This window comes from Gigantopelta aegis, chromosome 6, assembly GCF_016097555.1.
Source record: "Gigantopelta aegis isolate Gae_Host chromosome 6, Gae_host_genome, whole genome shotgun sequence".
Classification (NCBI taxonomy): Eukaryota; Metazoa; Mollusca; class Gastropoda; order Neomphalida; family Peltospiridae; genus Gigantopelta; species Gigantopelta aegis.
In genome coordinates, this window is record NC_054704.1 from 30,407,311 (window position 1) to 30,422,841 (window position 15,531).

The 15,531-nt window shown below is 40.3% G+C and overlaps 1 protein-coding gene across 5 annotated transcripts in view; it reads left to right on the forward strand.

Moving 5' to 3' along the window:
• LOC121375833 (probable thiopurine S-methyltransferase) overlaps positions 1–15,531 on the forward strand; it is a 35,534-nt gene that overhangs the window by 6,693 nt on the left and 13,310 nt on the right. For 2 of the 5 annotated variants that reach the window (XM_041503498.1, XM_041503499.1), the window contains exons 2-3: positions 11,790–11,926; positions 13,369–13,461. In XM_041503498.1, the coding sequence (XP_041359432.1) occupies positions 11,799–11,926; positions 13,369–13,461 (221 nt within the window). In that variant the 5' untranslated portion in view covers positions 11,790–11,798. Of the gene's footprint in view, positions 1–2,030; positions 2,189–7,320; positions 7,642–7,685; positions 8,462–11,789; positions 11,927–13,368; positions 13,462–15,531 lie in introns of those variants that run through there. The other 3 variants (XM_041503501.1, XM_041503496.1, XM_041503497.1) reach the window with 3 other exon arrangements.

The following is a 15,531-nucleotide window of genomic DNA, read 5'->3' on the forward strand; positions in this document are numbered from 1 at the left end:
GCATTCCTCTCTCTCTCTCTCTCTCTCTCTCTCTCTCTCTCTCTCTCTCTCTCTCTCTCTCTCTCTCTCTCTCTCTCTCTCTCTCTCTCTCTCTCTCTCTCTCTCTCTCTCTCTCTTTGGGGCGGGACATAGCGCAGTGGTAAAGTACTCTCCTGATGCGCAGTCGATCTGGGATCGATCCCCATCGGTAGGCCAATTGGGCTAGTTGTCGTTCCAGCCGGTGCATCACGACTGGTATATCAAAGGCCGTGGTATGTGTAACCCAGTCTGTGTGATGGTGCACATAAAAATGCTTTGCTTTTAATGAGAAAATGCAGCGGGTTTCCTCTCTAAGACTATATGTAAAAATTACTAAATATTTTAAATCCAATAGCTGATGAGTAATAAATCAATGTTGTCTAGTGGTATACAAACTTTATTCAGTCTATTAGTCACCACAGTGACTAAAGAAAAATAAACGCGACGAAAGTCGAGGGGGCATTAAACCAATTAAAAAAACAGTTTAAAAAAATCCATGACAAATGATTTGTACTTTGTACCGGAAAGTACGTATAAATACACCCTTTATAGTTTTTATCCGGGTCTAGTTTATGTCAAACCCGGACCTGTGGTGAATGTGCGAAGCAAAGTGAGCCGTAACACCTGCTATTTTATTAGAAAATCTCAGTTACGCTCACCAGCATGGGCGTAGCGTGGTCTGGATGTGGGGAGGGGTCGAATATGAACCTAGCGGACAATGGACTGTGGGCACCTTGAATAGCCCAATTTTTCACTGTAAAAACAGTTAGCCTCAGTGGGTGAATTCGTCCCACCCACCCCCAGCCTACGCCCTTGACCAGTTGACGTCATAGTTGTCAAAGCCCCAGCACCCCACTCCCATCCTGTTCGTTGGACGATCCCCTACGTCAGTATCATAATTTGACGACTGGTCCATCAAAGGCCGTGGTATGTCTATGGGATAGTGCATATAAAAGATCCTTGCTGCTAATCGAAAAGAGTTACCCATGAAATGGCGACAGCGGGTTTCCTCCCTCAATATCTGAGTGGTCCATAACCATATGTCCGACCCCAAATAACCGTAAATAAAATGTGTTGAGTGCGTCGTTAAATAAACCATTTCCTTTACCAACAGAGACTTTTTAACGACAGTAATTATATATTACACCCCCCCCCCCCCCCCCCCCCCCCCCCCCCCCCCCCCCCCCGCTTCCTACGCCAGTGTAAAACCCACGGCTTAACCACCAGACCAATGAAACCGGCCGGCAAATATTAACTACGCCCTTTCAGCCACTTAACGATATGTCACGTTGTCTTGCGTCAGCTGGCAGAGGTCACGGCTGTGAACCTTCTACAGAATGTAGCCTTGACCTTGGGGAAAACGCCACACTGTCGAAGGCTCTCAGTACACGACCGTATACTAGACGACACAATATAGGGCGAGCGCAATACACAGGGTGTCGCAACGGTTAACACCGACGGGTTTATGGCTCGTATATAAAGTAGAATATAAAGGCATAATCTGGTGTAATCTGACCTTGCAACCTGACCCAGCCCAGAAATAAATAAATTGTGTGTAATATGTGTTGCATAGAGATGTGAATACTATTTTGTGGCATAATCTGGTGTAATCTGACCTTGCAACCTGACCCAGCCCAGAAATAAATAAATTGTGTGTAATATCTGTTGCATAGAGATGTGAATACTATTTTGTGTTGATGCATTATAAAATGTACCATGGAAAATGTTCTTACAGATTGAAGATGGTGAATAAAAATATAACGTCTAAAGGTGGGTTTATACTTTTTACGCCGTCACACGCCGTTAAACGCTAGCACACGCCAGTAAACGGCGACTACCGGCGAAAGCCAGCGTATCGGTTTATACTTTCACGCCGGCGAGAGTCGGCGTGTAACGGCGCAACGGCGTGAACATTTTTCAAAGTTCAACCGTGTTGAACTTTCAAGGTAAGCGCTGGAAGACGTCAGCTATTCAGCCAATCAGAAGTAGTTACGTCATTTCACGACACAGCATTGGGTCACTGTACAGCAGAATGGAGAACATTGACGAACTTTTAATAAACAAAATACAGGGATATAATTGTTTATATATTTGACTTGGTCAGATTTCAAGGACCAGACTAAGAAGGACAATGCCTGGCCAGCCATTGGCGAATCGTTAGGCCGAGATTGTAAGCATGGATGTTTCATGAGGCGTTCTATGATTAATAATTCTTGTAAAAACCAGGTTATCCCATAAAACCGGTCTATTGTCATTTGGCTTGTGTTTACTGAATATATATATAAGTAGACTGAAACATGTAAAATGATAATTATTTCTTTAAATTGTTTTTTTTAAAATACATAATTATATACTGTACACTTGTTTTCTTTTATCATTTATATATATATATATATATATATATATATATATATATATATATTTATATATATGGTGTGTGTGTGTGTGTTGTGTGTGTGTGTGTGTGTGTGTGTTTGCGTTTTTTGTGTATATTTGTGTATATTTGTGTGTTTCTTTGTGGACGTATTGAGAAGTTTTGTTCCCAACCAGTTCGCTTCCAGCCAGTTCTACCCCCAGTTGATCAATTTTGCTCCATATGTCTGACTCCCCAAGTTTGCTCCAAAACCTGCAAGTTCACTATATTACCTGTTTGTCAACTTATTTTAAATGTCAATTGCAGCACTTCATGATTTGGAAATGGCATGTATATTAAGACCCCCGGACCCTGTTCAAAGTATAACATTAAATCGCCTTGGTTTTGATTGGCTTCAAGGATCTTAATACAAAAGTCGAGCAGTGTCCCTTTGGCTCTCTAAATAACACAAGACGGCTGCTGTTTGCAACTGTACGAGGTGAAGTGCCACCTCGTCGCTTATGTCCACCATCTTAACATTTGTTCAAAGTTCAGTTTTACCGCGGAGTCTTGAAACAAGGTCGGCGTCTGCGGGCGTGTACGTCCGTGTGTTTATACTTGGACAATGGCGCTTAACGTCTGCCGTCACTCGCCAGCTCACGCCGTCAACCGGCGTAGCGTTTACCGGCGTGTGCTAGCGTTTAACGCCGTGTGACGGCGTAAAAAGTATAAACCCACCTTAATGCGCGGTCAGTCTGGGATCGATCCCAGTTGGTGGGTCCATTGGGTTATTTCCCGTTCCAGCCAGTGCACCACGACTGATATAGCAAAGGCCGTGGTATGTGTTATCATGTCTGTAGGATATAAAAGATGCCTTGCTACTTATGGAATTCTTTTTAGCGAGTTTCCTCTCTAAAGCTATGTAAGAATTACTAAATAGCCGATGATTCATTTCATTTCAACTTACTTTTCGTGCTTATATCCAATTAAGGTTCAAGCACGCTGTCCTGGGCACACACCTCAGCTATCTGGGCTATCTGTCCAGGACAGTGGGTTAGTTGTTAGTTGGTTAGGGTTAGTGAAAGAGAAGAGGGTGTAGTGGCCTTACACCTACTCATTGAGCCCTTAAGAACTCGCTCTGGGTTGGAGCCGTTACCGAGCTGCGAAACTTGTATTTACCAGCCTGTAGTCAGATGGCTTAACCACTGCGCCACCGAGGCTGGTATTAACATTAAAAAACCTTTGTGGTAATTCCAGCCCACGCACCCACGCAAATATAGGACTGTTTTTGTAAAATGGGTGTACTCCAGCCAGGTTTAGTAGGTATGTGGACAACAGGGGTTGTCCTGTTCAAGATACTTTGACCAAGGACCAAGGTTAGTGGTTAGTTAGAGAGAAGAGGGTGTAGTGGCCTTACACCTACTCACTCTGGGTTGGAGCCGGTACCGGGCTACGAACCCTGTACCTACCAGCCTGTAGTCCGATGGCTTAACCACTGCGCCACCGAGGCCGGTGCCGATGATTAATAAATCAATGTGCTCTAGTGGTGTTTTTAAACAAAACAAACTTTAAAAATATAAATTATATTTTAAAAAAGGCGATACTGCAAAATGCATTTTTGAAAGTGCTTCTCATTTTTGTAATGAACTAGTATATATTATGTCAATTTTTTTTTTTAAAGCAAAGAACAGCAAAAACAAATGTAAGAAATGAAAATAAATAAATAAAAAAGTCGCTGAATGAAAATTCCTTTACGATCCGCAGTGATAAACACTGTCACACTTTCTGATTTATTAGGTCCATAAAACGTGCGAATCGCAGCCTTACGTGTCTGCATATAGGTACCCCACATACATACAAAACGGATCTCCAACTAGCAGAGACAGCTTAACAAAAGGATAATACCAAAAAGAAGAAAGAAAGAAAGAATTTTACAGGCGCGAATCTGGGATGGCGGGTATTTTTTGCAGGGGGGGGGGGGGGAGGTGTCCTACATGCAATGACTTAAAGGGCCGTGAATGCACTTTTAAAAAAAAATCGTCATGAGCGAGGTGGGTGGGTGGGGTAGATCCCCCTCAACCACCCTGGTTCCGCGCCTGGTTTAGGAGGATAAACTAATCAACAAAATATATTTTTAAAATCCACGAACAAACGACATTCTTCACTATGGATGACTATAATTTACTGTTTTATTTACTTATTGACCAAAGTTTTTCCTAATTGCATATAAAAACAGAACATTTACAAAACTCCGCAGTCGGTTTAGGATCGATATCCGTCGGTGGACCATATAAAAGATCCTTTGCTATTAATGCAAAACTGTAGCGGGTTTCTTCTCTAAGACTATATGTCAAAATTACTAAATATTTGACATCCAGTAGCCGATGATTAATAAATCAGTGTCCTCTAGTGTTGTCGTTAAACAAAACAAACTTTAATTTTTTTTACAAAGCTCATTTGCTGTCGGCCTAGGATCGATCCCTGTCGATGGGCCATTGAACTATTTCTCGTTCCAGGTTAATGGCTTCATTAATGGTGTAAAAGAAATACCGTCGTATGTATTATCCTGACTGGAATTCTGCATATAAAATATCCCTTTCTGCTAATCGCAAAGAGTAGCCCACTGCTTAATGGTAGCGGGTTTCCTCTCTCATTATCTGTGTGGTCCGAAGTCATATTACCATAAATAAAAATGTGTCAAGTGCGTTGTTAAAATAATAGGAAAAGCTGAACGAAACGTGTCTGCATAAAGAGACATTTAGAATAAAAATTGAGTTCTGAAATAAATAAATAAACAAATATTAAGAAAGAAATACAGAAACAAAAAGCAAAGAACTAGAAGGGAAATAAAATCTAAAGACAATTGGATACGTTGCATTCGTATTGGTTCTTATACAATCTAATTAAAATTAGCTCCACTATTACATGTGGATCTAACAGCAGCCCGTTGGAGCTCATGTCCAGTTGACCTTTCATTCGATCAATCAAAACCTTACTTGCAAAATCATGCCAGTGATTTAAAAAGAATGTGAAAACATTCGGGATTATGGCGAGTGTATACGAAATGATTCGGGTGAATTACGAAGTATGCCGAAAACTAATTTCAATATAAAATTTTATATAAAATTCGTTTCAAGACGAAAAAAAACCCGTGATGGTATAGCCATAAAATCTGTTTATACTAGTATACAATCCAGAGTTTATTACTGCACTCCCCCCCTGTTTTTTTAATGTTGAAATAGACCAACAAGTTCGCCTATTACATAAATAGTCTCGCCCGATATTTTTAGGATTTGTATGCTCCCGAATAAAGCTATAAACGGCGAAGTGTAATTGGTCGATATTTGAATTGTTATTTATAGATGAAATGTCACCTACGCCATGCTGTTAGATCTACCAGGGTAGACCCAACAGAGCTAATTTTAATCAGATTGGTTCTTATAGTACTATAGTGTAAAGCATAATATATGAAGAGTTCAGGCGCAAAAACCGATAAATGAATGTTAGAAATGTTCTGCAAAAGAGGTTTTTTGTTATGCTTTCTACATAAAACATACCAAGTAAATAAGTAAATAAGTAAAGTACATAAAGTATAGAATTTAAAAAAACCCGAGTATGAAATTCAGAACATAACGCCTTGAACTGAGTAATGATAGTAGAAGTCGGTGTTTTAATAAATGGCATTTATCTGGACTCCATATATATCCGTAAAACAGTTGAGCGTGCAGGGATTTGTGGGGTGGGGGGAAGGGTTGTTGCATTCTTCCCGAAAAATGTATTGAAAAAAAAGAACATTTGTTTGAGGAAGGGTGGGAGGGGGTCGTCCCGACCCCCCCCCCCCCGTAAACGGTCCGTTTATCGCATCCGTTTATCGTCCGTAAGGCGCAAATTCCGTGTCCGTATTCGCATACGCATGCGTGTACTTAATTAGTACGGAGACGCATAAATGGAGTCTTGGACGAAAGAGCTTGCTTCGCAAGCATTTGCGCCCACGACAAGCGTGCGCTACAACAGCTTGCTCTGAATGTGCACGTAAAGCCCTATGACCTGACCTGACCTGCATAAATGGAATCTACTCAACCTACTCAACCGTCAAACACGTTGAAAATTGAGTTGTGTGGGTCTCGAGACGTGTCCTTCATAATTCTGGGTTTTATGGACATGATTTCTGATATATGACACCTGTCATGGTTTGTTGGATAAGTTTAACGCTTACGTTCAACAGATCAGATAACCGGATCAGTTTACGAGCATACGGGTCGCTAGCTTTATTTAGATAAAACCTGCTACATTTTCCCATTAGCAGCAAGGCATTTTATAATACATGTACTTTCTCGCAGACAGGAGAACATATACCAGTCCTTGCAATTGTGTACAGGTTTACACGGCGAGAAACAACAACAATAACAACGACAACAATTCAATGGGAGAATGGGTCTAGTCTAGATCTGGTATGAAACTGCATATATCTAATGATCACGAACCTGAAAGCTAACTTTAAAGTGGCAGACCCTAGTTTCAACCCGTGGAAATGGACACCGAGTTTGGTTAATCTACAAACCTGTAACATGTTTGAATAACGTTACAATGTCTTTTGAAACGAGTCTGTGATGTTGAAGTGTGGAAATACCCTTTAAAATAGTCTATATTTCTTCTCCATAACCATTAGTTTTCTGAGGTACGTGCGGTTTTAAAAATATGAAAAATGCATTTTGTTGTATTAGAAACACCAAGAGGGCAAGAAACCCTTCGGATGTACGGGGTTAGATAATCTATTCAACAAAATCTAAGTAATGTCAGATTTCATTTATGAAAAAACACGCCGTAGTGTTTAAAAACAAGGTCTGTCACTTTAAATATAGACTACGTTACGGCATCATAACACGACTCTCTTTTCACTGAGTATAGATCACGCAATCCCGTCGAACTATTTCACAGCGTTATTATAATGTAGGGCAGCAATTGAAACTGCGTATCGAGATGGGTCAAATACGCACGGAAATACGATACTACCTTGACGAAAACTCGTAATTGTTTACCGAATTTCCAATCCAAAAATTCTTTATAAATAAGATGCGTACGCTGTACAAAGCCAGGGGACGACCAACATGCCGCCAAATGCCACAGTGGCTTATAGAATGGGAACTAGATAAACAAGTCTTTATTTTCCATTTGTCCTGGACAAAGCAAGGCCCGTGACCTGTACATTGAACAATCTGTCGACTCGACCACCCGAATCAACGACACGGAACACTGCCTGCATTAAGGAGGTAACAAAGGGGGAGGGTTTAGTATAAATTTATTATTATTATTATTATTATTATTATAGTTAAAGATACCTCCACAACGTAGTACTGGTCATTTGTGCTGCATTAGGACAAAACACAATTTTTCACCTTTCTTTATCGGGTCCTGACACTTGTGCGGAGAGCGGTCAACAAACTGCGAGACGTTGAACTAAAAATGGTATTATTTTTATTTTTATTTTATTTTATTTATTGTAATTATTTGCATACTTTATGCCAGAGATAAAAAACCCGGATCTAGGTCTCCAACCTTTAAAAGTGTTATCAGCAGAGCAGCTGATTAGCTATGGCTTCTTCGGCAATTGGAATGGACATGTAGGTTAGAGAAAATAGTGGTTTGTTTATTAAATAAGTTAAAATAATTTGCATTAAAATTTAAACTAAAAGTAATGGGAGATTTAAAATTCTTTGCAATAGCCTTCACCCATAAAACTAAACTATTTTGACATAATATGATAATAATCATTATAAATCTGACTGGAGAAAGATGCAGTTGGGTGGGTTTTTTTTGCGGTACGATTACTACGTCGAACCATTCCTTATGCACTTAGGCTGGTTTTAGCGCTAAGACCACTTCGTAGAATGGGGCCCAGCTGGTTAGCGACAAAACCACGCCACAACTAGGCTCAATCCACTAGAGGTCGCTGTGCATGTGGGAGCCATCTTTTCTTTAGTAAATTGCAGCGGTTTTTTCCCCCACATTTTCTTGACTATCTTCAACGAGTTGAGTATTTAGGTTGTGATGCACCTGAGGTGATCATAGGGCCAAGATCGCTTTGCAACGGTGAGTTAACTTTAATGTGCGGAATCAGCATGGATACACCAACACATTAATTTATATATGTTAAAATGCATAATAATGTGCTAAAATCACAAAATACATGATTAATAAATATATGTATTTTATTAAAAAAAAACCCACAAGGAGAGAGAGAGAGAGAGAGAGAGAGAGAGAGAGAGAGAGAGAGAGAGAGAGAGAGAGAGAGAGAGAGAGAGAGAGAGAGAGAGAGAGAGAGAGAGAGAGATCCTAGGCCGACCGCAAATGAGCTTTGTAAATAAAAAAACCTTGGATGTCAAACATTTGGTAATTTTGACATATAGTCTTAGAGAGAAAACCTGCTACATTTTTTCCGTTAGTAGCAAGGGATCTTTTATATGCACCATCCCACAGACAGGATATCACATACCACGGCCTTTGATATACCAGTTGTGGTACACAGACTGGAACGAGAGATAGCCCAATGGCCCCACAGACGGGAATAGATCCGAGACGGACCGCGCATCAAGCGAGCGCTTTACTACTGGACTACGTCCCGCCCCTAGACAAAGACCGACACAGACGAATAGAAATAATTTTGTCTTAATATCTATTTATTCATGTAGTCCTCGAGGTACTCATTTATTGATGTAGTTCACCTGAAATGCATTTTTAGAAACATGTTACACTTGTCAAAATTGATAATTAAAACGAAAGACGCTGTGAGTAATGTGTAAATTTACGATAAAAAGGTGTCATGGCCGAATATTACGCTGCTTAATATTAACTGGAGTCAGTGCTTTATTGAAAATAATAAAGTATATATATCACCCATACGCCTTTCTCTTCTTCCAAAGGTCTGTTGAAATTGTCGTGCGTGTTTTTTTTTAAATCTTTCAAAATCTTTTTATTTCACCACATGTAAAAAGGAAGTTGTACCTGTAACTGCGCGTTCCGTTTGTTGTGTCACGAATAGATAATATAAGAAGTGGGGAGTCATACAGAGTCGTAACATTTAGCGCAAAGCAGAGAATAAAAAAAAAAAAATCCTGTTATTAACTTCTCTGTTAAAAGGTATTTATATTTCACTCCGCTGTTATTATCGATAATAATGACTCGTTTTTCCTGCTTAAAGGTTTCGTAACATTAATTTAAACGCCCATTTCCTAGTTTAATGTCGGAATTAACTTATTCGCTGGCTTAGTTTCCGTTGTTTGACGGAGTTTTGTTTCATAACCTTTAATCCTCCGTGTATAAATAATTTCCGTGCAGTTGCACTTGTTTAATTTGCTGTTACGATATAAAGGTAATGTTGTTATTGTTTGATTTTTAAAAATATATTTGTAATTTCAACAATACATATAATGAAAAAAGAAGAAGAAAGAAATGTTTTATTTAACGACGCACTCAACACATTTTATTTACGATTATATGGCGTCAGACATATGGTTAAAGACCACACAGATATTGGGCTACTCTTTTCGATTAGCAGCAAGGGATCTTTTATATACACCATCACACAGCCAGGGTAGTACATACCACGGCCTTTGATATACCAGTCGTGGTGCACTGGCTGGAACGAGAAATAGCCCAATGGACCCACCGACGGGTATCGATCCCACACCGACCGCGCATCGAGCGAGCGCTGTACCCCTGGGCTACGTCCCGGCCCCTACATATAATGAATGAAATGTAGAAGAGGTGCCCACAATTCTTTACAACAAGATAAATGGGTAGCGCGATGAGCTGGATCTCCTTAGAAGTGCGCTGCACTAGACATGCTTGGTTAGTCACGAGTGAATTAAAAAAGTAAAGGACAGGAATGTTTATTTAACGGCAACTCAGCATATTTTTACACCACAGTTTGTAGGTAGAGGGTTCGCATCTCTGTACTGGCTCCCACGCCAATGTCAGTTAAGTTGTATAACCATCTCAGTCGTGAAGTACCGGCCTCGGTGGCGTCGTGGTTAGCCATCAGTCTACAGGCTGGTAGGTACTGGGTTCGGATCCCAGTCGAGGCTTGGGATTTGTAATCCAGATACCGACTCCAAACCCTGAGTGAGTGCTCCGCAAGGCTCAATGGGTAGGTGTAAACCACTTGCACCGACCAGTGATCCATAACTGGTTCAACAAAGGCCATGGTTTGTGCTACCTTTCCTTCCCACCCACCATGGCATACTCTCTAGAACCGCCCTTGTCAATGTGTGAGTGGAGACATCCGCACGTATTAATTTACCTTTTCCACGAACCTAATATATCACGAAGTTTCAAAACTAAGTAACGGGCCATTTGTATTTCTATGTGTTATCTCGTATTTTCCTAGAGGGTCAAAAGATCAAGGTTAGTATTCTGTCTCTGGTGACATCATTTTGGCGTTGTGGTTAGGCCATCGGTCTACAGGCTGGTAGGTATTGGGTTCGGATCCCAGTCGAGGCATGGGATTTTTAAATCCAGATACCGACTCCAAACCCTGAATGAGTGCTCCGCAAGGCTCAATGGGTAGGTGTAAACCACTTGCACCAACCAGTGATCCATAACTGGTTCAACAAAGGCCATGGTTTGTGCTATCCTGCCCGTGGGAAGCGCAAATAAAAGATCCCTTGCTGCTAATCGGAAGAAGTAGCCCATGTAGTGGCGACAGCAGGTTTCCTCTCAAAATCTGTGTGGTCCTTAACCATATGTCTGACGCCATATAACCGTAAATAAAATGTGTTGAGTGCGTCGTTAAAAAAACATTTCTTTCTTTCTTTTATTATTTTGACGAGTGTCGATGTAACCATGTATTATACACGAAATAGTGATAATTTATTACTTTAAAATGTGCAGATGCAGATGTATCCTCAATAAAGAAATATCCCTTCCCTTCTTTTCCTCATAGCACGGAACTAATAAAGACAGTTATGAAAGATATTTCTTTCTTTCCACAATGCCAATATTGATGATGACGTTGCATTTTTTTCCCCGGAAACCTTGAATTATTTTTAGCAGGTGTATGCGATAAATCACAAATAGCCCACTCTTTACTACAGTTTACGTATGCTATATTTATTACGAATTTGTAGGACGTGACTGAGTCACATGACCGTTCAGGTAATTTTAAATGTTCATGCCCAATTAATGTCCCAGTACCTTCCAAAGTGACGTATGCCAAGCACATTTATTTACATGATACATCATTTAGACATTTCGTTTTGTTTCTGATGCAAGAATAGTAATAACATATGCATTTACCGATCTTTTATCAAACCCGATATTTTGGGCTTGCTTTGGCTAATTGCGTTGACTTTTCTATACAACTACAATTGTAGAAAACTGAAGAATTGAGTTAAACTATCTCATTTGTCCCTAATTTCAGAGTATCATCATGGCTGGCGATAAGAAACGCTTGAATCAGTTTGGCGACTATGAAGACACCGCGCACATGTCTGTCGATGACTGGAAATATAGATGGGACAAACAACAGACTCAGTTCCATATGCCCATAATACACCCGTAAGTTTTTATAAACGAATGTATATGTTTGTGTGTGTGTGTGTGTGTGTGTGTGTGTGTGTGCGTGCGTGCGTGTGCGTGTGTGTGTGTGTGTTTATATACATGTATATACGCTATTAATAATACTTTTCTAAAAACGTAATTGAAATCAAATATGGTACTGTCCGTTAAAGTAAGATCATTCCACTGTTTGGTCCAGCCAGTACACCAAAAGGTTTGTTTGGTTTGTTTAACGACATCACTAGAGTACATTTATTTATTAATCATCAATTATTGGATGTCAGCTATTTGGTAATTTTGGCATGTAGTCTTAGAGAGGAAACCCTCTACATATTGCCATTAGTAGCGCATACAACAGCCTTTGATATACCAGTCGTGGTGCACTGGCTAGAACGAGAAATAGCCCAATGGGCCCACCGACAGGGATTGATACTAGACCGACCGCGCATCAGGCGAGTGCTTTACCACTGGGCTGCAATCGCCCTAGTCAGTGCATCACGACTGGTGTATCAAAGGCCGTGGTATGTGCCATCCTGTCTGTGGGATGGTGCATATACAAGATCCCTTGCTATTAATGGAAAAATGTAGCAGGTTTTCTCTCTAAGACTATATGTCATAATTACCAAATATTTGACATTCAATACCCGATGATTAATACATCAACGTGCTCTTGTGGTGTCGTTAAACAAAACAAATTTGATCGAACGATATTTTAATGACTGTTCACATACAAAAAGGTACTTGAATATGATTTTTTGTTGGTCTTTGCGAGGCGGGATGTAACCCAAGCACGATCGGTCTGGGATTGATCCCCGTCGGTGGGCCAATTGGGCTAGGTTTGTTCCAGCCCTTGCTCCACAACTGGCGTAATAAAGGCTGTGTATGTATATTCCTCTATGTTGGATCGTGCATATAAAAGATCCCTTGCTGCTGATCGAAAAGAGTAGCCCGTGACATGGTGGCAGCGGGTTTTCGTTCTGTAATTAAATGTGTTGTGTGCATCGATGAATGAAACATTACTTCCTTCATATTTCTCAATTTCGAACGAGCGCAATAGTATTTGACCCAATTATGTATATTAACAGCGATTTTCCTGAGTTAATATAGGCTATAGAAAGACAAATAATGTGCACCACGATAACTGCCGAGTGCAAAATGTATTATTGCTTCCGACGGGTTTTTGGTTGCAGCGGCTGGATCACATAATAGAGAGTCAGATACCACGCAAAGTGGTACAATAGGTTCAAAGCTGGTCACCATACAAGGGCGGGTCCATTAAATATTTTAGGGAGGGTACGAAGGGCACAAGGGCACACGGACCAATTCCTTGAAAAGGGCACTTCCATGGGTCCTCCAGACTTCTATTACTAATACCTTCTTACGAATATGAACCATGTTGATATTATATATTAGGCCTAAATTAGTTTTTCTGATCTCAACAGCATGCTACAGAAACACCTGGAGACGTTGGCACAAGGACGCAGCAAGCTTCGCTTCTTTGTACCTCTGTGCGGCAAATCGCTCGATCTCAAATGGTAAGCATATACTTATTATAAATGACATCCACCCCACCCTCATTAAACCCGTTATATTTAACCCGTCCCAACCAGTGCCCCACAGTTACTATATGATCGGACATGGTATGCTGTCAGACATTAGAAATTACATATGAAAGATGCCTTGCTGCTATTCGGTAGAAATATAACGGCAGCGAATTTTCCTTCTCACTATCCAAGCTATGATATGAGAGACTCAAAGCTGTAACTACGGCCAGATAACCTCGGTTTACAAGGATCTGTTGATGGTGCCAGCAACGATTTCGCGTGTATACATCGTTCACTTCAGACAGATTTCAGCGATATCAAAACTGAACCAATACTCAACGACTGGCTACTAAAAAGCTCAGCTAATCCTTTCTCAAACCGAATATACACCATGATTCGTGGGTCAACCATCATTGAGGAAGAAGACCATCGTGTTGAAATAACCATCGCAAGTTTACAATTAACTATTAGTCCAAGGTGTCGTTAACCAAACATTGGAAGCTGGCTCAGGTTTTGGCGAGTCTGTGTCTGTAACTGTTACGTGTTATCAATATATTAACTGCGTCTGTATCTTTAGACATATCTTTTTCTTCTATATACAACAACAATAATTATAAAACTTATATATCTTAACTGCCAGTCTGGCAGCGTGAAATGATAGCGCACGTCCTATGTCATCTGTTTCCAAATCTGCAATGACAAACCGCGTCATTGACAAACCGCATCATTGACAAAACGCGCGAACTACAGATTTAAAAACAGACAACATAGGGCATGCGCTATTCAATCACTCATTCTTCATTCATTCATTCATTCATTCATAGCTTGGATAGTGAGAAGGAAAATCTGCTGCAGTCATATTTCTACCGAATAGCAGCAAGGCGTCTTTTATATGCAATTTCTAATGCTGGACAAAACATACCATGCCTTATCATATACCTGTATATACGTATTATTCTGTACGTATTATAGGAATGACAGGACAGCACTTATCACATCCCGATGTGGCTATTCATTGAGATGCATAAATCCTATTACCAACTGGACTAGAGGTATATGCTCAGTCAGAGCTAAATGCTGTTTTATCTTCGTTTGGTCGTTTGGCGTATGAGCACAGTACAATGACCCTGGGCAATCGCGAATTAAATCGGACATTTGAGAGTGGAGTCACGCGTGAATACACATTGAAACTGCTGGATTACTGTCTTTCTTCAAAACCCCCTCCCCCATGCCCCCTGTCACCTTTGGGATCGGTCCAAGGGACAATGGCCCCAATTATATGGGGGTTTTTTTCTTTCTGTAAAAATGTCCCCATAACCAATGCATACATAGAACGGTTGTAATAAAGAGTGTACTGTACCTTACTGTACTGTACTGTACTGTACTGTACTGTACTGTACTGTACTGTACTGTACTGTACTGTTACCTTATTGTATCGTCCCATCCCGAATCGAGCCGTGCCTTACAGTATCGTATTGCATTGTGTTGTATAGTATTGTATAGTATTGTATTGTATTGTACTTACCCCACCCTATCAATTCTACTGCAGTGAATTGACGTAACTTCGACATTGACGTTTTTCGTACTGACTGTGACCAGTCATGCAGTAACGAGTTGCGAAATTATTCTCATTACCACAAAGTACAGACATTGACCGTCTACACACGCACATTTTAAGCTCGACAAAGCTTACGACTGCGTATGCTAGTGTGTCCCTGATATACAATACGAGCACTATACCTCTTAGGTGCATGTATTTGCGTTTGCTCTGATTAGCACAGCAGAATGAATTGACGTCACTTGCAATTTCAACTGTAACCAGTTTCTGTATGAAGGTCTCTCCCTCTATGCCGGCTATTGAATTACACAAAGGAGTCTTAAATATAAAAAAACCCATGTTTTGGTCTCATGAGCCTCTAAGTCAGTCGTACTGAAAAATACTTATAAATATAGATACTATTGGTCACATGTACATAACGTATAGCAAAATGCAACAATATAACTTGATGTACAAATGTTTGATATCCAATAGCCAATGATTAATAAATCAATGTACTTTAG